The sequence below is a fragment of the Sus scrofa genome, chromosome 13 (genome assembly GCF_054392235.1).
Source record: "Sus scrofa isolate SSC_HxYL_T2T_F1_AM1 chromosome 13, Sscrofa_HxYL_maternal_Yorkshire_Landrace_v2.0, whole genome shotgun sequence".
Classification (NCBI taxonomy): Eukaryota; Metazoa; Chordata; class Mammalia; order Artiodactyla; family Suidae; genus Sus; species Sus scrofa.
The window spans coordinates 220,022,282-220,041,161 of record NC_139395.1 but is presented as its reverse complement, the minus strand read 5'-3'; the positions used below and the strand labels follow the sequence as shown (position 1 = coordinate 220,041,161).

The 18,880-nt window shown below is 50.5% G+C and overlaps 1 protein-coding gene across 5 annotated transcripts in view; it reads right to left on the bottom strand.

The window, feature by feature from the left end:
* The window catches only part of BACE2 (beta-secretase 2), a 120,824-nt gene that overhangs the window by 54,950 nt on the left and 46,994 nt on the right, over positions 1-18,880 (bottom strand). For all 5 annotated transcript variants that reach the window (XM_021071005.2, XM_021071006.2, XM_021071004.2 and 2 more), the window contains exons 3-7: positions 15,895-16,111; positions 11,475-11,603; positions 9,790-9,924; positions 7,541-7,642; positions 1,210-1,359 (exon numbers count right to left, since the gene is read on the bottom strand). In XM_021071005.2, the coding sequence (XP_020926664.2) occupies positions 1,210-1,359; positions 7,541-7,642; positions 9,790-9,924; positions 11,475-11,603; positions 15,895-16,111 (733 nt within the window). The remainder of the gene's footprint in view (positions 1-1,209; positions 1,360-7,540; positions 7,643-9,789; positions 9,925-11,474; positions 11,604-15,894; positions 16,112-18,880) is intronic.

Genomic DNA, 18,880 nt, shown 5'->3' with positions numbered 1-18,880 from the left:
TCTGCAACCTACACCACAGCTCACGGCAACGCCGGATCGTTAACCCACTGAGCAAGGGCAGGGACCGAACCCGCAACCTCATGGTTCCTAGTCGGATTCGTTAACCACTGCGCCACGACGGGAACTCCATCTGGCAATAGTTTAGGAAAGAGACAGGGTGGAGGGAGCTCTGGGTGAGAGGGGGGTGGGTGAGGGGCTCTGGGAACAGAGAGGAGGAGGAGAAGGTGAGACACGTGACAAGGAAGGATGGGACTTGTCTGTGTCACCAGACGCAGAGGATGAAGGCGGAGTCAATGATTTACTAAATATGGAAAATCTGACGTCTGCTTCGCTGAGCATCTAGTTTCATTTTTTTCCCCCTTTTTTGGCCGCCCCTCGGCATGTGGAGTTCCCGGGCCAGGGATCAGATCCGAGCAAGCTGTAGTTGTGACCTCAGCCACAGCTGCAGCAATGCTGGCGGACCCTTAACCCCCTGTGCCTGGCCAGGGATGGAGCCTGCATCCCAGCGCTCCCCAGATGCCGCCGACCCCACTGCGCCGCAGCGGGCACTCCGGGTTTCACTCTTTATTTATAAATAAGCCAGAACTAACCAGATCGGGGTGTTGTAGTAGATGCTGTCCAAAGTCCTCAATTCTTGACCGTGCAGCCACACCCTTGTGATGTGACTTGTCAGCTCTTGCCACTGGGAGGTAGCACCTCTGACCCTCCCTGGGATCTGGGCTGCCCTTGGTCTGGTTTGGGAAATACAGTGCAAGAGGTGTCGGCCACTCCTGGGCCTGGACTTCAGGACGCCCCATGTGTTTCTTCCTTCTCCGTCTCTCTCAGAACCCTCCCGCCCCTGTGCGAGCCAGCCGCTGGACAGTGACAGACGATGGCCTCATAATTCCATCAACCAAGCTATGAGATAACATGAGTGAGGCCATCTGAAACCATCCCAAACAGAGGCCAGCTTATTCCTGGCCAACCACCAACTGACCAGAGACACATGAGCAAGCCCGCCCAGACCAGCAGAGCTGCCCAGAAGCACATGTGGGAATAAAAGCCCATTGATTAAGGCCACCAGGTCTGGTGGTTGGTGGTTACACAGCCTTACTGTGGCAACTGCTATCTCATGCAGGTGTGATATCGAAATGCATGTGTCACGCGTGAAGTGCTTTCCTTCTGCACGGTCCACGCTGAAAGGAGAAAAGCACCAATTTGAGTTCATACCTGAGGCAGGATAGTTATGCGGAATGACCTGCTGGAGTTCTCGTCTCGCAGGTAGATGGAAATCTTAGGGAAGTAAGACCAAGGTGTCTCAGAATTCGTCCAGCAGGCCAGCTGGGACCCAGTCCAGAAACCGTCAGAGAATTCTGGAATCTAGACAAGACGAGAGCATGTGACACACAGTGATTAGTCTGGCACATCAACAGGAAGCAGCGCCCAGCTCTCTCATCACCTCGCCAGATGCCCACGGCGACAAACAGTGTTTCATTTGGACACTGACGCGAAGACATCAATCCTTTGGAAGAGTGACGGCGGTGACAAAATGACACTTATTAAAATTACCGAGGCGTGTGCAAGACTTCCTGGTATCAGGCACTGCTATGAGCGCTCTGCAGAAATGTTTACTTTAACCCTCAAACCCCTGCATTGGTTCAGTGACGTCATCCCCTCCACTTTACAGATGAGGAAACCACAGCCGAGGGAGGTGAGAGAACTCCGGCCGGGTCGCAGTGTAGTAGGCAACACCCTTTAGAAGAGAGGTGGGATCTTAAATGCGGCGCTCAAGGCCCTTTGGGGCATCATCTTTCCTAGGAATTCCCTGAGCCCAGGAAGTTTCCTCCGGGTGCAGAGCCCTGTGCAGCTTCTCTGTCTGCTCTTCTGGAACAACTTTCAGATTTCAGCTCTGATGCCACTTTGTCCAGGAAGCCCTCCCTGACTCCCCAGCACAGTGTGGGCACCCTGCCATGTGTCTCTCTTCCTGGGCCATTGCACCAGTTAGAATTTTATTGGCACAACTGGGGAAACTTCTCTTTCCTGCCCTAGACTCTGAATTTTCTAAGGACCCAGGTCTGCAATCTGTTCCTCTGTCTCCTTTCCATAATCCTAACATCTGGCCCAAAGGGAAGACTCAGTGACCGTTCATGGAAAAAAATAAATGGCCAAGAACACAGAGTGTTCGGAGTTCCCATCGTGGCTCAGCAGAAATGAATCTGACCGGTACACATGCAGACACAGGTTCGACCCCTGGCCTCGCTCAATGGGTTAAGGATGCGGTGTTGCCGTGAGCTGTGGTGTAGGTCGCAGACTCAGCTCTGATTCGACCCCTCACCTGGGACCTCCATATTTCTTGGGTGGGGCAGACAAAACACAAAAGACGCCCCCCCCCAAAAGAACACAGAGTGTTCATTTGTGCCTCTCATCAAGGGACCAGAAAGGCAATGCCAACGTCGCTTGTCCACTAGTTGCTGAATCTTTAAGTTACTCCTGTGCCACGTCACCAGGCCCAGTGAAGTTTCCAGGAGCAGAACTGCCCTGGGCCTACCAGTTCCCGGGTGGTGGGGGGGAACGGTCCCATGAGCCTCTTTCAACACGTCCCACACAATGCCCTGCTCACGTGAGAAAAAGGATGTGGTGAGGGAGGGGCTAAGAGAGCAGGTGTTGGGGGCGGGGCTAGGAGAGCACGTGATAGGGGCGGGGCTAGGAGAACACTGAAGGGGCGGAGTCAGGAGAGTACTAACAGGACTGGGGTGTCTGTCTCCGAGGCAGAAGCTCAGGAGCTGAGTTGAGGGGCAGGTGGGCACCGGGGAGATAGGGTGAGACAGGGCAGGCAGAGCAGGGAACCTGCCCCACTGCACAACATGAGGTCCAAGGAGGCTGGTGCCGAGGACCACACGGGGTGGGAAATGAGCTGGGAGGCACCCGCCGGCACTTTCATGCATTTATCAGAGCCCGTTCATTAAGGATCTGAGCTCTGCTGTACAACGGGTGTGATTAAGGCATCGGAGTGGGATTGGTGCAGGTCACTGGTTCCCTGAGTTTAACCTCCAGGGATTCGGCCTGGGCTAGACAGACGCATGTGAGAGGCAGTGAGCGGGTGGGAAGTCATAGATGGAATGGCTTAGGAGAGGGGACAGGCAGGAGGGCGGGGCAGAGGACCCACCCTGAGACCCCCCCGCCCCCAGCAGCAAAGGACCCCGGGCAGCAAAAAGAGACCCCCAGAAGAGGGGCAGAGGGACAGAAAGAAGTCCCCAGGGGAGGGTGCTATGGAAGCCAAGAGACAGGTGAGCAGGGGTGCCCTGGAGCTGCTAGGGGACAAGAACTGAGAAAACAGCTGGTGTCTGCGGATGAATACAGGGTGGGAGCTTCCTCTCAGGATGCGCAGGGAGGGGCTGCCTCCCTCGGGGCGGGACACGTCTCTTCACCCAGCCTCGCCTCCCCACTGACACTGGCAGTGCTGATTCGTGACATCTCTAACGCTGGCCTTAATATATTTATACATTTTATAAAAAGAAGTCAGATCGAAATATGGAAAACAGGGACATCCTTTGCCAGGTGAGGTGATGGGTTGGGATGGTCACGGTACCGGATTCCAGGAGGAGGGAAGGTCACTGAGCCTCCGCTGAGGACACAGAGCTCCAATTTCCAGAGGACGCATGAGGCTCAGAGGGGCCAAGGAACCTGCCTGAGGGGCACAGCTCAGGAGGGGATGGGGGGTGGTCTGGAAACGGCCTCCCTGGGGGCCAGACCTCGTGTCCTTGGGGGAGAGTCTGGACACTCAGACCCCAGAGTTTCAGGTCAGAAGTCACTTTACAGCAGACAGCATCCTGCTTCTGGATTTTACAGATGGAGAAGCACTGGGCCTGAACCAACAAAGGTGCCCTGGCTGGGCAGGAAGGGAACCCAGGTCCCCGCCAGACACAAAAGTCCCCACCGGGCTCATGTCAAAATACACATCTACAAACCACTCCTTTCTTTTCTTTTTAAATTATTATTTTTTCATTTTCTTTTCCTTTTTAGGGCTGCACCCACAGCATATGGAAGTTTCCAGGCTACAGGTGGAATCAGACCTGCAGCTTCCGGCCTACACCACCGCCATGGCAATTCCGGATCCCAGGCACATCTGCAACCTACACTGCAGCTGGCCTCCATGCCGGATCCTTAACCCACTGAGCGAGGCCAGGGAGGGAACCTGCATCCTCACGGATGCTGTGTTGGGCTCTTAACCCGCAGAGCCACAAAGGGAGCTCCACCATTCGTTTCTAAAGTCCCATCTGTTGCAGGCTATTGCCTTTGGAATGGCTTAGCAATGAGATCCTGCTGTGTAGCCCTGGAAACTCTGGTCACTTACGATGGAGCAGGATAATGTGAGAAAATAGAATGCATACATGTATGTGTGACTGGGTCACCATGCTGTACAGTAGAAAATTGACGGAACACTGTAAACTAGCTATAATGGAAAAAATAAAAATCACTTTATATATATAAGAAAAATTAAAATAAAGTCCCATCGGAGCAATCCCAGGGCCAGAGACAGAGCCCAACTTCGGTCCTGTGTTTAACTCTCCAAAGCCAGCTCTTTCCTTGATCAGAAAGAGAACCCCAGCCTAGAGGGCCGGCTGGGATTACCTTGCAGAGAGGACCAACAGGCACATCTCTGGTCCCCGACCAACCCTCTCAACTCTCCACTGAGCCTTTCCTGCCCGAGACTAACAGCCTCCCCCGGCCTCTCCTTCCTGATGCAGGCACTGAAAGCAGAGGATAATTTTAGACCAGGCAAACAAATGTCGTAATTTCATTCCTTCTACCTCGTGCTTTTCTTGCAAAATCAGCCTGCTGAACACATGCTGTGCTGACCTCAGGAGTGCTAGCGCCCCCTCGCCACCGCCGTGCTTGTCCCCGCTGAAGTCCCGGACTCTGCAGAGGCCCGGGCTGGTCATGGGCTCACTGGAGTCACACACGGATGCTGCCCACATGTCCTCGGGGTAGTTGGAAACCATTATACGCCGAATATTAAATTTGAGGACGCTCACGGTAATTTCGTGGGAGACATTTTCACTCGTGGAGAAAATCAGCCATTGCTGGGCATTTCTAGCAGAGCAACTCTGGTCTGATTCCCAGGCAGTTTTCTAAATTTAAGGCATTAAAAACTTTACCTGCTATTTTTTCGGATTCAGCCGATATGAGACAAGATAGAGGCTTTGGCTCTCTCGACCTTTCAGTTCATACAGGATCTTGGCGTTGCTTCGTCTCAATTTTCCCTCTGTGTTCTTAGATTTGCCTCCTGCTCTTCCTGCGGCAGTTGGAGGCTTTGAAGTTTGGGTCCAGGACAACCCCAAGCCTGCTCTTCCTGCCCCTCTTCCACTCTTACGAGTAGGAATGCACTCACTGTGCCTCTTCTACGAATTATTCCTTGAACTTGGCCAGCCCAGTGAGCAGTGGGACTGTCAGCCCCACTGATGAAGGCTTTGAGCAGGAAACACTCATTTTTGGTGACCTTGTAAGGATATGGCCCTGCGTGGACAGGTGTTTAGGAAGACACCCAAGAGGTCAAGAGAAGTGTTTATTTCGCATCCAAACAAACAGTAGCAGCATCACGATTTGGACACTACAATGACCATACGGGAGTTCCCGTCATGGCACAGTGGTTAATGAATCTGACTAGGAACCATGAGGTTGCAGGTTCGATCCCTGGCCTTGCTCAGTGGGTTGAGGATCTGGCGTTGCCGTGAGCTGTGGTGTAGGTCGAAGACGAGGCTCGGATCCTGAGTTGCTGTGGCTGTGGCGTAGGCTTGCGGCTACAGCTCCGATTGGACCCCTAGCCTGGGAACCTCCATATACTGTGGGAGCGGCGGCCCCAGAAAAGGCAAAAAGACACACAAAAATAATAATAATAAAATAAAATAAAATAAAATAAAATGACCATACGCTTGCTGTGCCAGGCTTTTACCCCAAACCCTCCTAACAACACCAGTGAGAACACAGAGGCTCTCCAGGGGGCACAAAAGCCTCCAGAGGTACTTAGCTAAGAAGTGGCAGAAACTAGATTCAATTCAATTCCATCTGACCCCCAAGGCCGTGGTTCTTCCAACCCTTGGGTTCCCCCATTGTCCCTGTTGAATGTACTGGCAGGTGGGGGGTCACACTGGGACTACTGCCGGGAAAGGCCTGCTGCCCTTGACTGTGATTTTAATTGTATTCCAAAGCTCAGCCATAAAGTACTTATTAGGCGGCAGATTGACCTTCGTCTTCTGTGAATCACATGCTTTTATAGACGTAGGAATTAAAAGCCCAGCCCAGCTTGATGAAGATCAAAAGAGGAGTATAATTTTTCTTTGTTTTAAAGGCTAAAAACATTCCTGGTTTACTTTAATACAGACTGTTACCAAATAGCTTTTATTCCCTTAGATTAAACAAGTACCACAGCAGAGTTTCCGCTGTGGCAAAGTGGGTTAAGACTCTGACTGCAGCGGTTTGGGTTGCTGTGGAGGTATGGGTTTGATCCCCAGCCTGATGCAGTGGGTTATAGGAGCTGGTGTTGCCACAGCTGCAGTGCAGGTCAGTCCCTGGCCTGGGAACTTCCATATGCTGTGGGTGCGGCCATAAACATAAAAATTAAAAAAAAGAAGTTGTGGAGTTCCCGTTGTGGCGCAGTAGTTAACGAATCCGACTAGGAACCATGAGGTTGCAGGTTCGGTCCCTGCCCTTGCTCAGTGGGTTAACGATCTGGCGTTGCCGTGAGCTGTGGTGTGGGTTGCAGACGAGGCTCAGATCCCGCGTTGCTGTGGCTCTGGCATAGGCTGGTGGCTACAGCTCCAATTCGACCCCTAGCCTAGGAACCTCCATATGCCGTGGGAGCGGCCCAAGAAATAGCAAAAAGACAAAAAAAAAAAAAAAGAAAGAAGTTCTATAGCAACTTTACTATTATTTGAAATACTAAAAAGCATTGCCCCTGCAGATCTAAGTTCTCTGAGATTAAAGTGAAGGAATTATTTGCTGGTTAACATCAAAGATTGTGAACTTAATACGTTAGAATAATAAAAAGGAGTTCCCCTGTGGCTCAGTGGGTTAAGGATCCAGCACTGTCACTGTGGTGGTTCCAGTTACTGCAGTGGAGAGGTTCCATCTCTGGCCTGGAAATTTCTACATCCCATGCGTGTGGTCAAAAATAAATAAATAACCCCAAACAGGAGTTCCCGTCATGGCACAGCAGAAACGAATACGACTAGGAACCATGAGGTCTTGGGTTCGATCCCTGGTCTTGCTCGCGGGTTAAGGATCCGGCGTTGCCGTGACTTGTGGTGTAGGTCGCAGACACAGCTCGGATCTAGTGTTGCTGTGGCTGTGGTGTAGGCCGGCAGCTGTAGCTCTGATTCGACCCCTAGCCTGGGAACCTCCATGTGTCGCGGGTTTGGCCCTAAAGAGACAGGAAAAAAAAAAAAGAAAAAAAAAAAGAAAAGAAAATTCAGAGACTGTTAGAAGACAAGGTTGTACTTCCCAGTAGGTGGTCATGACCTGGTATGACCTCCAAGAGTCATCAATTGTGCAGAGGACTCACCAGAGACGTGCGGGCCACAGCCTCCACCACGGCATTAAACACCTTCTGAGGCAGGCGCAGGAGTGTGGTACCGCTGTCCACGATGGCTTTGTCGGCGTTATACTAGAACAGGGGAGACGAGGTGGGGAAAAGGCGCATGAGCAATAAGGCACCCACATCACCGCACGACCCCAGCCCGCCATCCCCACACGTCTGCTACACAGCATCCCGTAGTCATGGCAACCTCCCAGGTGGCTACAGTTCATTGCCCGTTCTCGGAGCTTGGAAACCAAGAACTTCCTATAGCCCAATGTCTTCGTGGCAAATAAAGAAACTGAGGCCAGGAAAGGGAGGTGACACGGCCCCATCAACAGCCTAAGGCGGAGCTTTTCTCTTACTCGGCAGGGCCCAGATTCTGTCCAGGGTCCCTGGAAGATGTAGAGAGAAGACCCATTTGTCTTTAGGGGTTGAGACAACACATTAAGTGCCATTTATACAGATCATGCAAAATCAACGCTCTATTATCCAGCAAGGGGAGAAAGAGGAAGGACACGTTTTTAAGAGACACCTCGTATCTGCATTGAGAATGGAGCCAAAGCCACATTCAGCGAGAGACTCTCGCGCACACAGAGGCACGGTCTCGTCCCTGTCCCCACCTTGTCATTGTCATTCTCTGTGTAGCCGAGTGAGAAGAATGGAGGCAGTGGGCCAACACCAGGGAAGCCACCCCAGCCTCTTAGGACATAAGTGTGAGCAAGTCTGGCCAAGAATGGAATGAGTCGCGGGCAGTTTTTCTTTTTCTTTTTAGTCGCATGGCTTATGGAAGTTCCAAGACTAGGGGGCAAATTGGAGCTGCAGCCCCGGCCTACACCACATCCACAGCAATGCAGAATCCAAAGTGCGTCCGTGACCTACACCACAGCTCACGGCAATGCTAGAACTTTAAGCCACTGAGAGAGGCCAGGGATCGAACCCGCAACCTCATGGATACTATAGCTGGGTTCGCTTCCGCTTCACACAACAGGAACTCCCTGAGCTGCAGCAATTTAATCCTCCTGCTTCTACAGCGAATCCCTGAGCCACGTGATCAAGTACATTGACCAGGTCAAAAGGAAAGAAAGATTTGTGAAGCAGCAGGAGGGAGGAGGGAGAATTTTGAGAAACTGAAACATAGCAATTGATGCAGATTCTTTTCCAATGTAAAACTCATTTCGGTTTAGAAACGAATTTAACTATAATCTAGTTTGGTTGAATGAGCAAGAAAAGCTTGCACACTGAAATGCTGGGGTGGGCTGTTTGGGGTTTGGTGGTTTGCTCTCTTGTGGCAGAATGGGGATGGGGGCAGGAACGAACCAGAATATGAAAATCGAATCTCCAAATATATGCTTTTACTCTCCAACACACACACACACACACTCTCTCTCTCACACTCACACAGAGTCTGGGCTATACTCTAGGTTGCCCCATTTGATTCTCTCATTACACACTTTCGTGGCAAATAAATGCCTATGGACAATAACCAGATGTGTGGACTTAGGACTGAAACAGCAGCCCCGTGGAATGGACCATCATGTTATCAAGCTTTGATTGTTTTTCCCAGAGGCCTCTGTGTATGTGAGAAGTTACGGTACAAGTGATGGTTAAAAATGAAAGGGAGTGATGACAGGTAGGAACACAATGAATGCTGATGAAATGTGAGCTGGGCTGGGGGGGTGGTGGTGGTGGTGGTTAGAAACCATTCTGAAAATGCGGTAGAGGACCAAGCCCCCCCGTATCATCACAAACATGTCATTATGTGCCACCAATAAGACAAAACGCAGTGTGGGGGGGAGGCGTGTGAGTGAGGTTAAGGAGAGCTGCAGTTTCACTGCGGTTTCGCCAGGCAGCACATCTGCCTCCTTTTAGCATCCTCGAGCCACGCACATCTTTAAAGCATCATGTTTCTTCCCATGAGAATTGTCTGCTGGGGGGGGGGGGGATTAGCCGTGGATGGATGATAAAGCCGATGATTTATTTTTGGTCTCATTTGACTTCTTTTTTAGTCCCCCTTTGTCCCCTTGCACTGACAAAACCCTGCTTACTTCATCCTCTGGGGGGGCGGGGCGTGATGGAGATAAAATGATCTACCAAACGGCTCTGTAACTTTCAATGTCGTGAGCCTTGATTTACCTTGCAATGTCATGCACCCTCTGATTTCCTATTCAGCCCCAGCCGCAAGCGGCCCAGGCCCCCAGAGACAAGTAGACAGCAAGAGATCACCACGGAAATACCTCTCTGCAGTCCAGATTAAGGCTCTGGCCTCCGATTTCCAATTTCAGAATTTCTATCTGATAGTACCACTCCTCCTTAATAGGGGTATACCAGATGTCTCCTTTGTACAAAGTTGGTTCAATTCCACCCAGGACCTGGGAAGGAAGAATGTATAGATATAAGAGAAGAAGATAAAGAGGCGTGTAACAAGTTTCACAGAGACGCATGCTCTCCTGAGGTGCAACTTCCTGGAGTCCGGACTTTCAATTTATTAGCATAGTATAAACAAAAACATATGTCTGCCTGAAAATTAAACAGAACATTTTGGAATCAAGTGTCCAAGTGTCCAAGAGGGTTCTGCCCTCGTCTAAGCGAGGTGCTCTGGTGGTTTGCCTTCTCTCACGGAAGTGCACCCCCCGCCCCAGCTTCCCAGTACTGGAATCCCTCCACCCTGCAAAGAAACACAAGAGCCAGCTTCAGAGACTGACAATAACTTCGGTCCTCAGAAGACAGAGCATGACTCCCTGCCCCACGCATTTGCATGGAAAGCAGATAACGCTTCTGTAATCAAAGCGTCATTTTGCAAAACTGTCTAAGCTGACCCCACAAATCCCAGGCTACCCTCTCCCCTGAAAGGTGATTTAAAAAAAAAAAAAGGTGTTGAGAGCAGGTGTATGGTTAGCAAATGGAGGTAAATGAGACTCAGAGTCAGCAGCACCCCCCCCTGGGGGGCCCTTCTTGTATATTCTCCCCGTCATCTCCTGATTTAGATGTCTGGGTGTAGGGTCCATCAAGGGGACACTTGGGCCGTGGCGTGTCCCCCGCGTTGATTCTGCTTCCCCCCTGTGTGTGTGTGTGTGCATGTGTGTGTATGTGCATGTATGTGTGCAACTATGTAAAAGTGTGTGCATGTGTATGTGTAACTGTATATAAGTGTGGTGCATGTGTGTACATATATGGGTGTAAGTGTAAGTTTGTAAAAGTGTGTGCATGTAATTGTGTATAAGTGAAGTGTATGCACGCGTGCAGATGCATGTATGTGTGTATGTGTGTAACTGTGTATACGTGTGCTCATGTGTGTATACATATGTGTGTAAAACGGTACCAAAGTGTGTGTCTATGTGTGTAACTGTGTAAGTGTGCGCATGTGTGTGTATCTGTATGTGTGTATGTATATAACTGTATGTACGTGTGTATATATGTGTGTGTGTATCTGTATGTGTGTATAACTGTATATACGTGTGTATACGTGTGTGTGTGTGTGTGTGTGTACGTGCGCATATGTGTGTGTTGAGGAAGAGAGAAAGGATGTACAGGGGTCCCGTCTTTCCACCAAGTTTATGAGACCACAGGCACCCCCTTTGCCTCCGCTGCACCTGCCATATCCCCCGCTTTGCTCACATGCCCCTCCCTCAGCCAACAAAAACCATTGCCTTTCAAAGGAACGTTTTTAAAAGCTTTAATGGAATTTTGGGCAAGCAATGAGACTCATCTTAGTAGGTGGCAAGATGATCAGGAAGGATAAAAATAACACCCAATTTTATCCATTTTTTGAAAAGGTTCCCAAAGAAGGATGATCAAAATTTTACAGTACCTACGGATGCCTACATGTCTAATATCTCTACCAGGGTCTTAATGAAAGAGAAAAAAAGCAGCCCCACTGGTTTGTGATGATGTTCCCCCTTTAAGACTAAAAGATACCCACAAGACTACCTCCGTTGGTACCAGTTCCAGCCACTGGCAATCCAGCCCCACACATCTGCATGGAGAACACGTTGGGAATTTTCGCTTGTGCCACGAGGGAGTCAAAGAAGGTCTCCAGAGAACTTGACGGCTGCAGGAGGGATGGGCAAAGAGGACAGCTGCTTCAGGACTCGTGGTGGACAAGGAGTGGCCCCATTGCAGGTGCCAGGCATGCTCTACAACGTGGCATTTCTTCATGCTCCATATTTCTCATGGCTAAACAACAAACCAGCTTACGATTAAGTACAATAACTCAGACACCTCCAGCAGGACTTCCTACTACTTGGTATTTTTCCCTTTGGTACAGCTCTGTTGTAAAAATAAGACAGTATTTCCAGAAGCTACAGAGATGCTTGCCACATTTATCATCCTGACTGCCTTGTGAGGCAGGCGTGAGGTATGGAAGTGGGTTACTGAGGTAGGTGGTGGATTCTAATCTTAGACATCTCGGAGTAAGGACAGAACAGTGTCTCCCGGAGCTGCCTCTGTAGCTCCAGAAAGCTTCTATGCACCCCTTTCAGCCGTAGTTGTCCATCACGCAAATGACAGGTGCCTGACTCACAAGGACACATCACATCCATGATCCTGGACCCCCGGACATGGCTCAGCTCTCAGTCCGCTGAACTCGGCGACCAGGAGAGGAGCTAGGCTCTTCTCAAGTGGAAAAGCTCGTTATTCCCCACGGCCCTGTTTCTGTAATTTGCTCTGTGTCTATGTTCCATGTAGCCACGCCTTCAGACAACGGCCTCATTTCTCCAGGATTGAAAGAGAGATGGTAGGAATTCTGGTTGTAGCTCAGCGGGTTAAGAACCCAACTAGCCTCCATGAGGACATGGGTTCGATCCCTGGCCTCGCTCAGTGGGTTAAGGATCCAACGTTGCTGTGAGCTGTGGTGTAGCTCGCAGATTTGGCTCGGATCCTGCTTTGCTGCGGCTGTGGTGGAGGCTGGCAGCTGCAGCTCTGATTCGACCCCTAGCCTGGGAACTTCCAAATGCCGCAGGTGTGGCCCTAAAAAGGAAAAAAGTGGGGAGATGACGGTATGTGAACAGGTCCTAGTTGAGGGTGGGCCATGGGTGCTGGTAACCAGGAAGGAGGGAATGGACTCAGGTTCAGGTTTTGGCTTTCACAGCTGGGGGAGATTAGAGCTGGTGACTCTGAGTTAGTTCTGGTTGACGCTATGGGCATGTTCTGAGCATCTATGGTTAATGTAAGGAAGGATTCTTTGTTATCTGTAAGACCTGAAACTCTAATTCTTGAGTAAGTGAGAGGTATGTTATCAAATGGACAGAAACCTTCCCGTTGGTTTAGTTCCTGTCTATCTGGCCTCCCACCGGCTTTTGTCTCAGTTCCTGGGGACTCCGGCAGAACTCGGCACAGTCCCTGCCGCCATCTCTGTCTAGACACTTTGGGTTTGGGTCAAGAATGGAACAAAGGCCCCCTCTTGAAATGGGCTGGGTCTGGGGGTGACCCAGTTTCCGCGCACCTTCTTGAGAGGCAGCCAAGTAAACAACACTTGGAATTGAATCCCAGCTCCACCACCCACCTTCTGAGCGTGTGACCTGTTCCTTTGTTTCCTTGTCTATAAAACGGGGACCACAGTAGCTGCCGGGAGCTCTTCAGGGGTTTAAACGGGTCGGTGCACCCGGGTGCTCGGAATGGCGCCCGGCACAAGGGACAGGATCTGTGACTATTTTGTTTTGTCCCAGTCACCAGTCATTCTTCAGCAGGACTTGGGATCTCTTTAGAGCTTTTTTTTTTTTCTTTCTTTTTAGGGCCACACCCATGGCGTATGGAGATTACCTGCTAGAGGACAGGACAGATGTTGCTTAGGGAAGAGCTGGCATCCTGATAGAGGGTTAAGCTGGCTTAGGTGGAAGGGAACCCTGGCACGGCCACCAGCTCCCCAAGTGATCTTGGACTTACCTACTGGTCTTTTCTTTTTTTGTCTTTTTAGGGTCACACCCGCGGCATATGGAGGTTCCCAGGCTAGGGGTCAAATCGGAGCTGTAGCCACTGGCCTCCATCACAGCCACAGCAACGCAGGATCTGAGCCTCATGCGACCTACACCACAGCTCATGGCAATGCCAGATCCTTAACCCACTGAGCCAGGGGTCAAACCTGCATCCTCATGGATACCAGTCAGATTTGCTTCCATTGAGCCATGACGGGAACTCCCTCTTTAGAGGTTTAAAAGTACACAGTTGCCCAGGGCCCGCCCAAGGGAACATGATTCAGCAGGAATGCTGTTAGTCACAGTATAAGAGACCCCCCAGTGGTTCTGACGCACATCCTTGGGTGGGAAGCTTTTAGGATCCACTGGGGGCCGCCGCACACTCTGAGCCCCACCGGCTGCTCCATCAACTCATTTCCGAACCAGCTTTGGGCCACGCACCGAGACGGCCCTGCCAGTCCTGTTTCTGGCCAGGCTCCACTTCCTACTCGACTTCCTAAGAAACCTGATATTGTCTCTTCAAAGGGAAGAATGTGAAGCCCATTGCTGGTGACCTTGGCATTTCATAGTTGTGGTGGGGGGCAGGGTCTGGACACCCCAAAGAACCCTGAGGCAGTCTATTCTCAAGCAGGTGTGACATATTATTAACTCCAGATAATTTAGCTTTACGCCCCCATCCTGCAAATAATCAGCATAAAATCAATCCTACGGCGTTCACTTTCCTTTTTGTCTTTTTTAGGCTGCCCTGTGGCCTGTGGAATCCCTGGGCCAGGGATCAGATCCGAGCCACAGTCGTGGCCTACGCCGCAGCGGCAGCAACACTGGATCCTTGAACCCACTGTGCCAGGCCGGGGATTGAATCTGAGTCCTGGTGCTGCAGAGCCACTGCCCATCCCGTTGCGCCACAGCGGGAACTCCAAATGCTCGTTTTCCAAGTCACACGAAGATGAAATGTTTTGCCCAAGGATGACAGAGGATGCTGAGTCAGAAGAGGCTCCAGAAGCCGCCTCGGGTCCCCAGACAGAGTGGGAGGTGCAGCCGGGGCTCTGTGCTGACCCTCGGTCCTCTCAGACCCTCTGTCCACACATCTCTTAAAATGGGAACCACGGGGTCCCATTTTGAGACCACCAGCTTGAGAAATGCCCCCGCCCACTGCCCCACCCGCCCCGCCCCGCATTACCCACCCTCCCCATAAACCTGAGCGGGAAGACACGTCCTTATAGAGAGAAAACAGGCCTTGCTACACCCAAGAGTCTTTGTTCCACATTTAGCTGTGGCTCAAAGCCTAACCCCTAACAAGGAGAGGCCGGGCTGCGGTGCCCGGTTACAGGCCAGGAGGGGCCTGCATGACCTCTCAGGTAGACGCAGACCTGCCCTGGCATCCCGGAGTGGGGGCACACGGGTGCAGCGGCCACCAGCTTCGGGCATCCGTTCCCTGGGAAACGCCCCAGCCCCTCCCTCTTTGCGCCCATGCGCATTACTTCCTCTGGGTGGACCAAGCACGGGCAAGCAGAAGGCATCCGTCCTGTCTTTCCCTGCCCGCGAGGGTGCTGATGCGACGTGGGCAGGGGTTGCACAGTCTCTCCCTGGTGCGAAGCTACTTCGAGCACGTGGTCATCCCCCAGGCGCACTTGAAGGCTTGCCTGCGCTCAGCTCCGGAGTGAGGGGAAGGGGGCGTGATGCTGTCTCTGCCTGGCGGGGTTCCCTCCCCCTGGTGGGACCCCTCCCCCTGCTGAGGTTCCAGTATCCACCGGGGACTCTGTCTTTATATGAACCTATGAATTTTACAAATGTGTTTTCTCGTCATTGTACCTTAATAAAAACTCCTAAAGGAATACCACGAAGTGATTCAGATTCTCTTAACATCTGTAAACTATACAAGAAAAATAAACCAAAAAAAAAGACAAAAAATAATTCCTGGAGTTCCCCTTGTGGTTCAGCAGGTTAAGAATTCGATTAGTATCCATGAGGATTCAGATTTGATTCGCTCACTGGGTTAAGGAAGCTGCAGCATAAGGTGTAGATGTGGCTTGGGTCTGGCGTTGCTGTGGCTGTGGTGCAGGCCAGTGGCTGCAGCTCCAATGTGCCCCATAGCCTGGGAACCTCCATAGGCAGCAGGTGCAGCCCTAAAAAGACAAAAAAAAAAAAAAAAAAAAAAAAAAGAAAAGAATTCCATGAATGTCACCTTCATGACATGTCGCCTTCCTAACACTTGACGGGAAGGGTCAAAGCATCTCGCCATTTACCTTAACTTTTAAAATTTTAAAAATTCTTGGAGGTACAATTAATTGTATGAAACGGGTCTGTTCCAAGCACGTGATTCTCCCTGACTGTCTCGGACAGCCTGGACCCACTTGTGGCCCCTCCAGTAACTGGTTTCAGCATCTCGTCCCGTCAGTTGGTGTCCTTAGACCCGTGGATTCTTCTTACCTTGGCCAGGGTGGCATAAGCCAGTCCGAGGATCCCATTCCACTTAATCCCAGGCAAAAAGAAATTCTCCGACTCAAAGATGGTGGCAATGTTGACAAGAAAAGAGCTATTGAAGCCCTTGGGGATGGTGACAACGTCCTCCCCAACAAGGCCGGTCCAGCTCCCTTGCGTGTACTTCACGGTGACATCAAAGCCCTTGGGGCGGTAGGTGCTGGACCTGGAGAAAGAGAAGAGACATCGTGTCCTGTGTCCATCCTCAGGTCCCTGCTTTCACCGGATGGCCAGTCGTGGTGGCAGAGACCGCCGTCCTAAGCCCTGGTTGGCATAAGCAGGTCTTTGGGATGATCAGGGTATCTGCTCGCACGGCAGTGTTTCCCACAGGACACAATCCCTAACGTTTGGGTGATGGCTGTTTTGCTTAACTATATAGGCCTTGGACAACGATGCAGTGTGGACACCTGCCTGGCCCCCTGGCTCTGGGGAGGACACTGCCCTGCTGCTCTGTGACACAGGCAGGGGCTGGCAGCCCAGAAGGTGCCACCAGCTTATGCCCACCGTGGCTTGGGGTTTGGATTCATAAAAAACCCCACATGATGAATAAAGATGGAGCCACAGCCCCTTACACCAGGGCTGCTGGCCTCAGGGTCTGCATGACCTTGCGAGGGCATGGGTTCCTTCTCAAGCCTGTCCCAGTGCCCCAGAGCTGACAATACTCATACACAAGAGGAAGGATGATGCTAATGACACGCTATGACTTAAATCACTGCGACCCATCGATAAACCCCCACACAGACAGCCCTAAGGGAAAGAGCTACTGCAACCGTAACATGAGCAAGACCAGACACCAGGCGGGCAGGGCAGGTGGAAGTCCTGCTCTCAGGATTTCAGAGACACACGGTAGGCAAACGCACCCCTAAAATTCTAGGCAGTGACAGAGCGGTAGGAGTTACCCAAGACGATGGCAGAGTAAGGGACGCCAGGTGACCTGGTGGTCACTGAGGCCTCTCTGAAAAATAACATTTGTGTGGGACCTGCATGAGGACAGGGGGAGGGACACCCTGGAGAGAGAAGAGTAGGTGTCAAGGCCCTGGGGTGTCCAATCCTATAAGGTCATTTTCACACCCATCTGAGCTTGAAGCCTTGGCTGGAATAGAGGAAGGAACTCAAGGGACAAATCAGGGCAAATATCTAGGCCTTGAAACCAAGCTCCCCATGGGACAAGGGTGGCATTTCTAAAAGAAACACCATTTCAGCAGACAGAACACTGTGAAATGTCCCCGCCAGCCTGCACTTTTTTTTTTTTTTTTTTTTTTTTGCTTTTAAGGCTGTACCCATGGCATATGGAGGTTCCCAGGCTAGGGGTCAAATCCGAGCTGTAGCCACCGGCCAATGCCACAGCCACAGCAATGCAGGATCTGAGCCGTGTCTGCGACCTAAACCACAGTTCAAGGCACCACTGGATCCCTGACCCACTGAGCAGGGCCAGGGATCGAACCTGCATCCTCCTGGATACTTGTTGGATTTATTTCTGCTGCACCCCAATGGGAACTCCTGCACTTTTTATTTTTTTAGGATTTTTTTTTTCTTGGCCATGCCCGAAGCAAGTGGAAGTTCCTGGGCCAGGGATAGAACCTGCACCACAGCAGGGACCCACGCCACTGCAGTGACAGTGCCAAATCCTTAATGCATTGCACCACAAGGGAAATGCTGCCTGCAATTTTTAAATCTCTGAACATTAATACATGCTAATAAATTTTTGCTGTAGGGTTATATGAATTAACAAACAAACAAAAAAAGGAGTTCTCGTCGTGGTGCAGTGGAAACGAATCTGACTAGGAACCATGAGGTTGTGGGTTCGATCCCTGGCCTTGCTCAGTGGGTTAAGGATCTGATGTTGCCATGAGCTGTACTGTAGGTTGCAGACGTGGCTCGGATCTGGCATTGCTGTGGCTGTGGCGTAGGCTGCCGGGTACAGCTCGGATTGGACCCCTAGCCTGGGAATCTCCATAAGCTGCAGGTGCAGCCCTAAAAAGACAAAAAGACAAAAACAAAAAAAAGAGGATTATATGAATTGGTGTGGTCTTACGTGGAGTCAGGGAGAAAGTTAAGTCAGAGATGATATATGACTTTTTCTTGGTACATCTCATCATCTTTAAAAATGCTAACAGTCTTTTTTTTTTTTTTCTTTTTAGGGCCGCACACACAGCATATGGAGGTTCCCAGGCTAAGGTTCAAATTGGAGCTATAGCCGCTGGCCCACACCACAGCCACAGCAACGTCAGATCCAAGCCGCGTCTGCAATCTACATCACAGCTCAGAGCAACGCCGGAACCTTAACCCACTGAGCGAGACCAGGGATTGAACCTGCGTCCTCATGGATGCTAGTCAGATTTGCTACTGCTGAGCCACGACGGGAACTCCTAAAAATGGTAAGAATCTTTATTTAATTCAGTAACTGTACTTTTGAGAATTTGATTCTAAGGGAACACCCATGATGCACACAGACCTTCATGAACAAAGACAGTCATTGTGTTTTATTTATAACAGCAAACAGCTGGAAACAACCTAAATGCCCAGTGGAAAGGAAATACTTTGCTAAATTACAGCACATTCATGTGATGGAATATTATATATCACTGAAAAAGCTGTTGGCTAAGACCTTTTCAATGAGATAAAAAATTTAAGGTAAAAGAAACATTTGCATATGTGGCAGAATCTTTTTCAAAATAATTTACGACACTCAGATATTGACAGTGGTGACTCTGGGGTGGTGGGGTTCCGTGGGGGAAACTCTCATTCTTATGGTCAGACCCACATTTTCTGTATATGTAATTTGTATAATCGGAAGGGAAAAGGGTATTTTTAAAATGCATAGCAGACACATTTTGGAGAAATTTGATTTATCTAACTTCATAATGGGATGTGAAATATGAAGAATATTTAATTTTAATGCTTTCTGACGATTTTAGCTAACTCCACCATGATC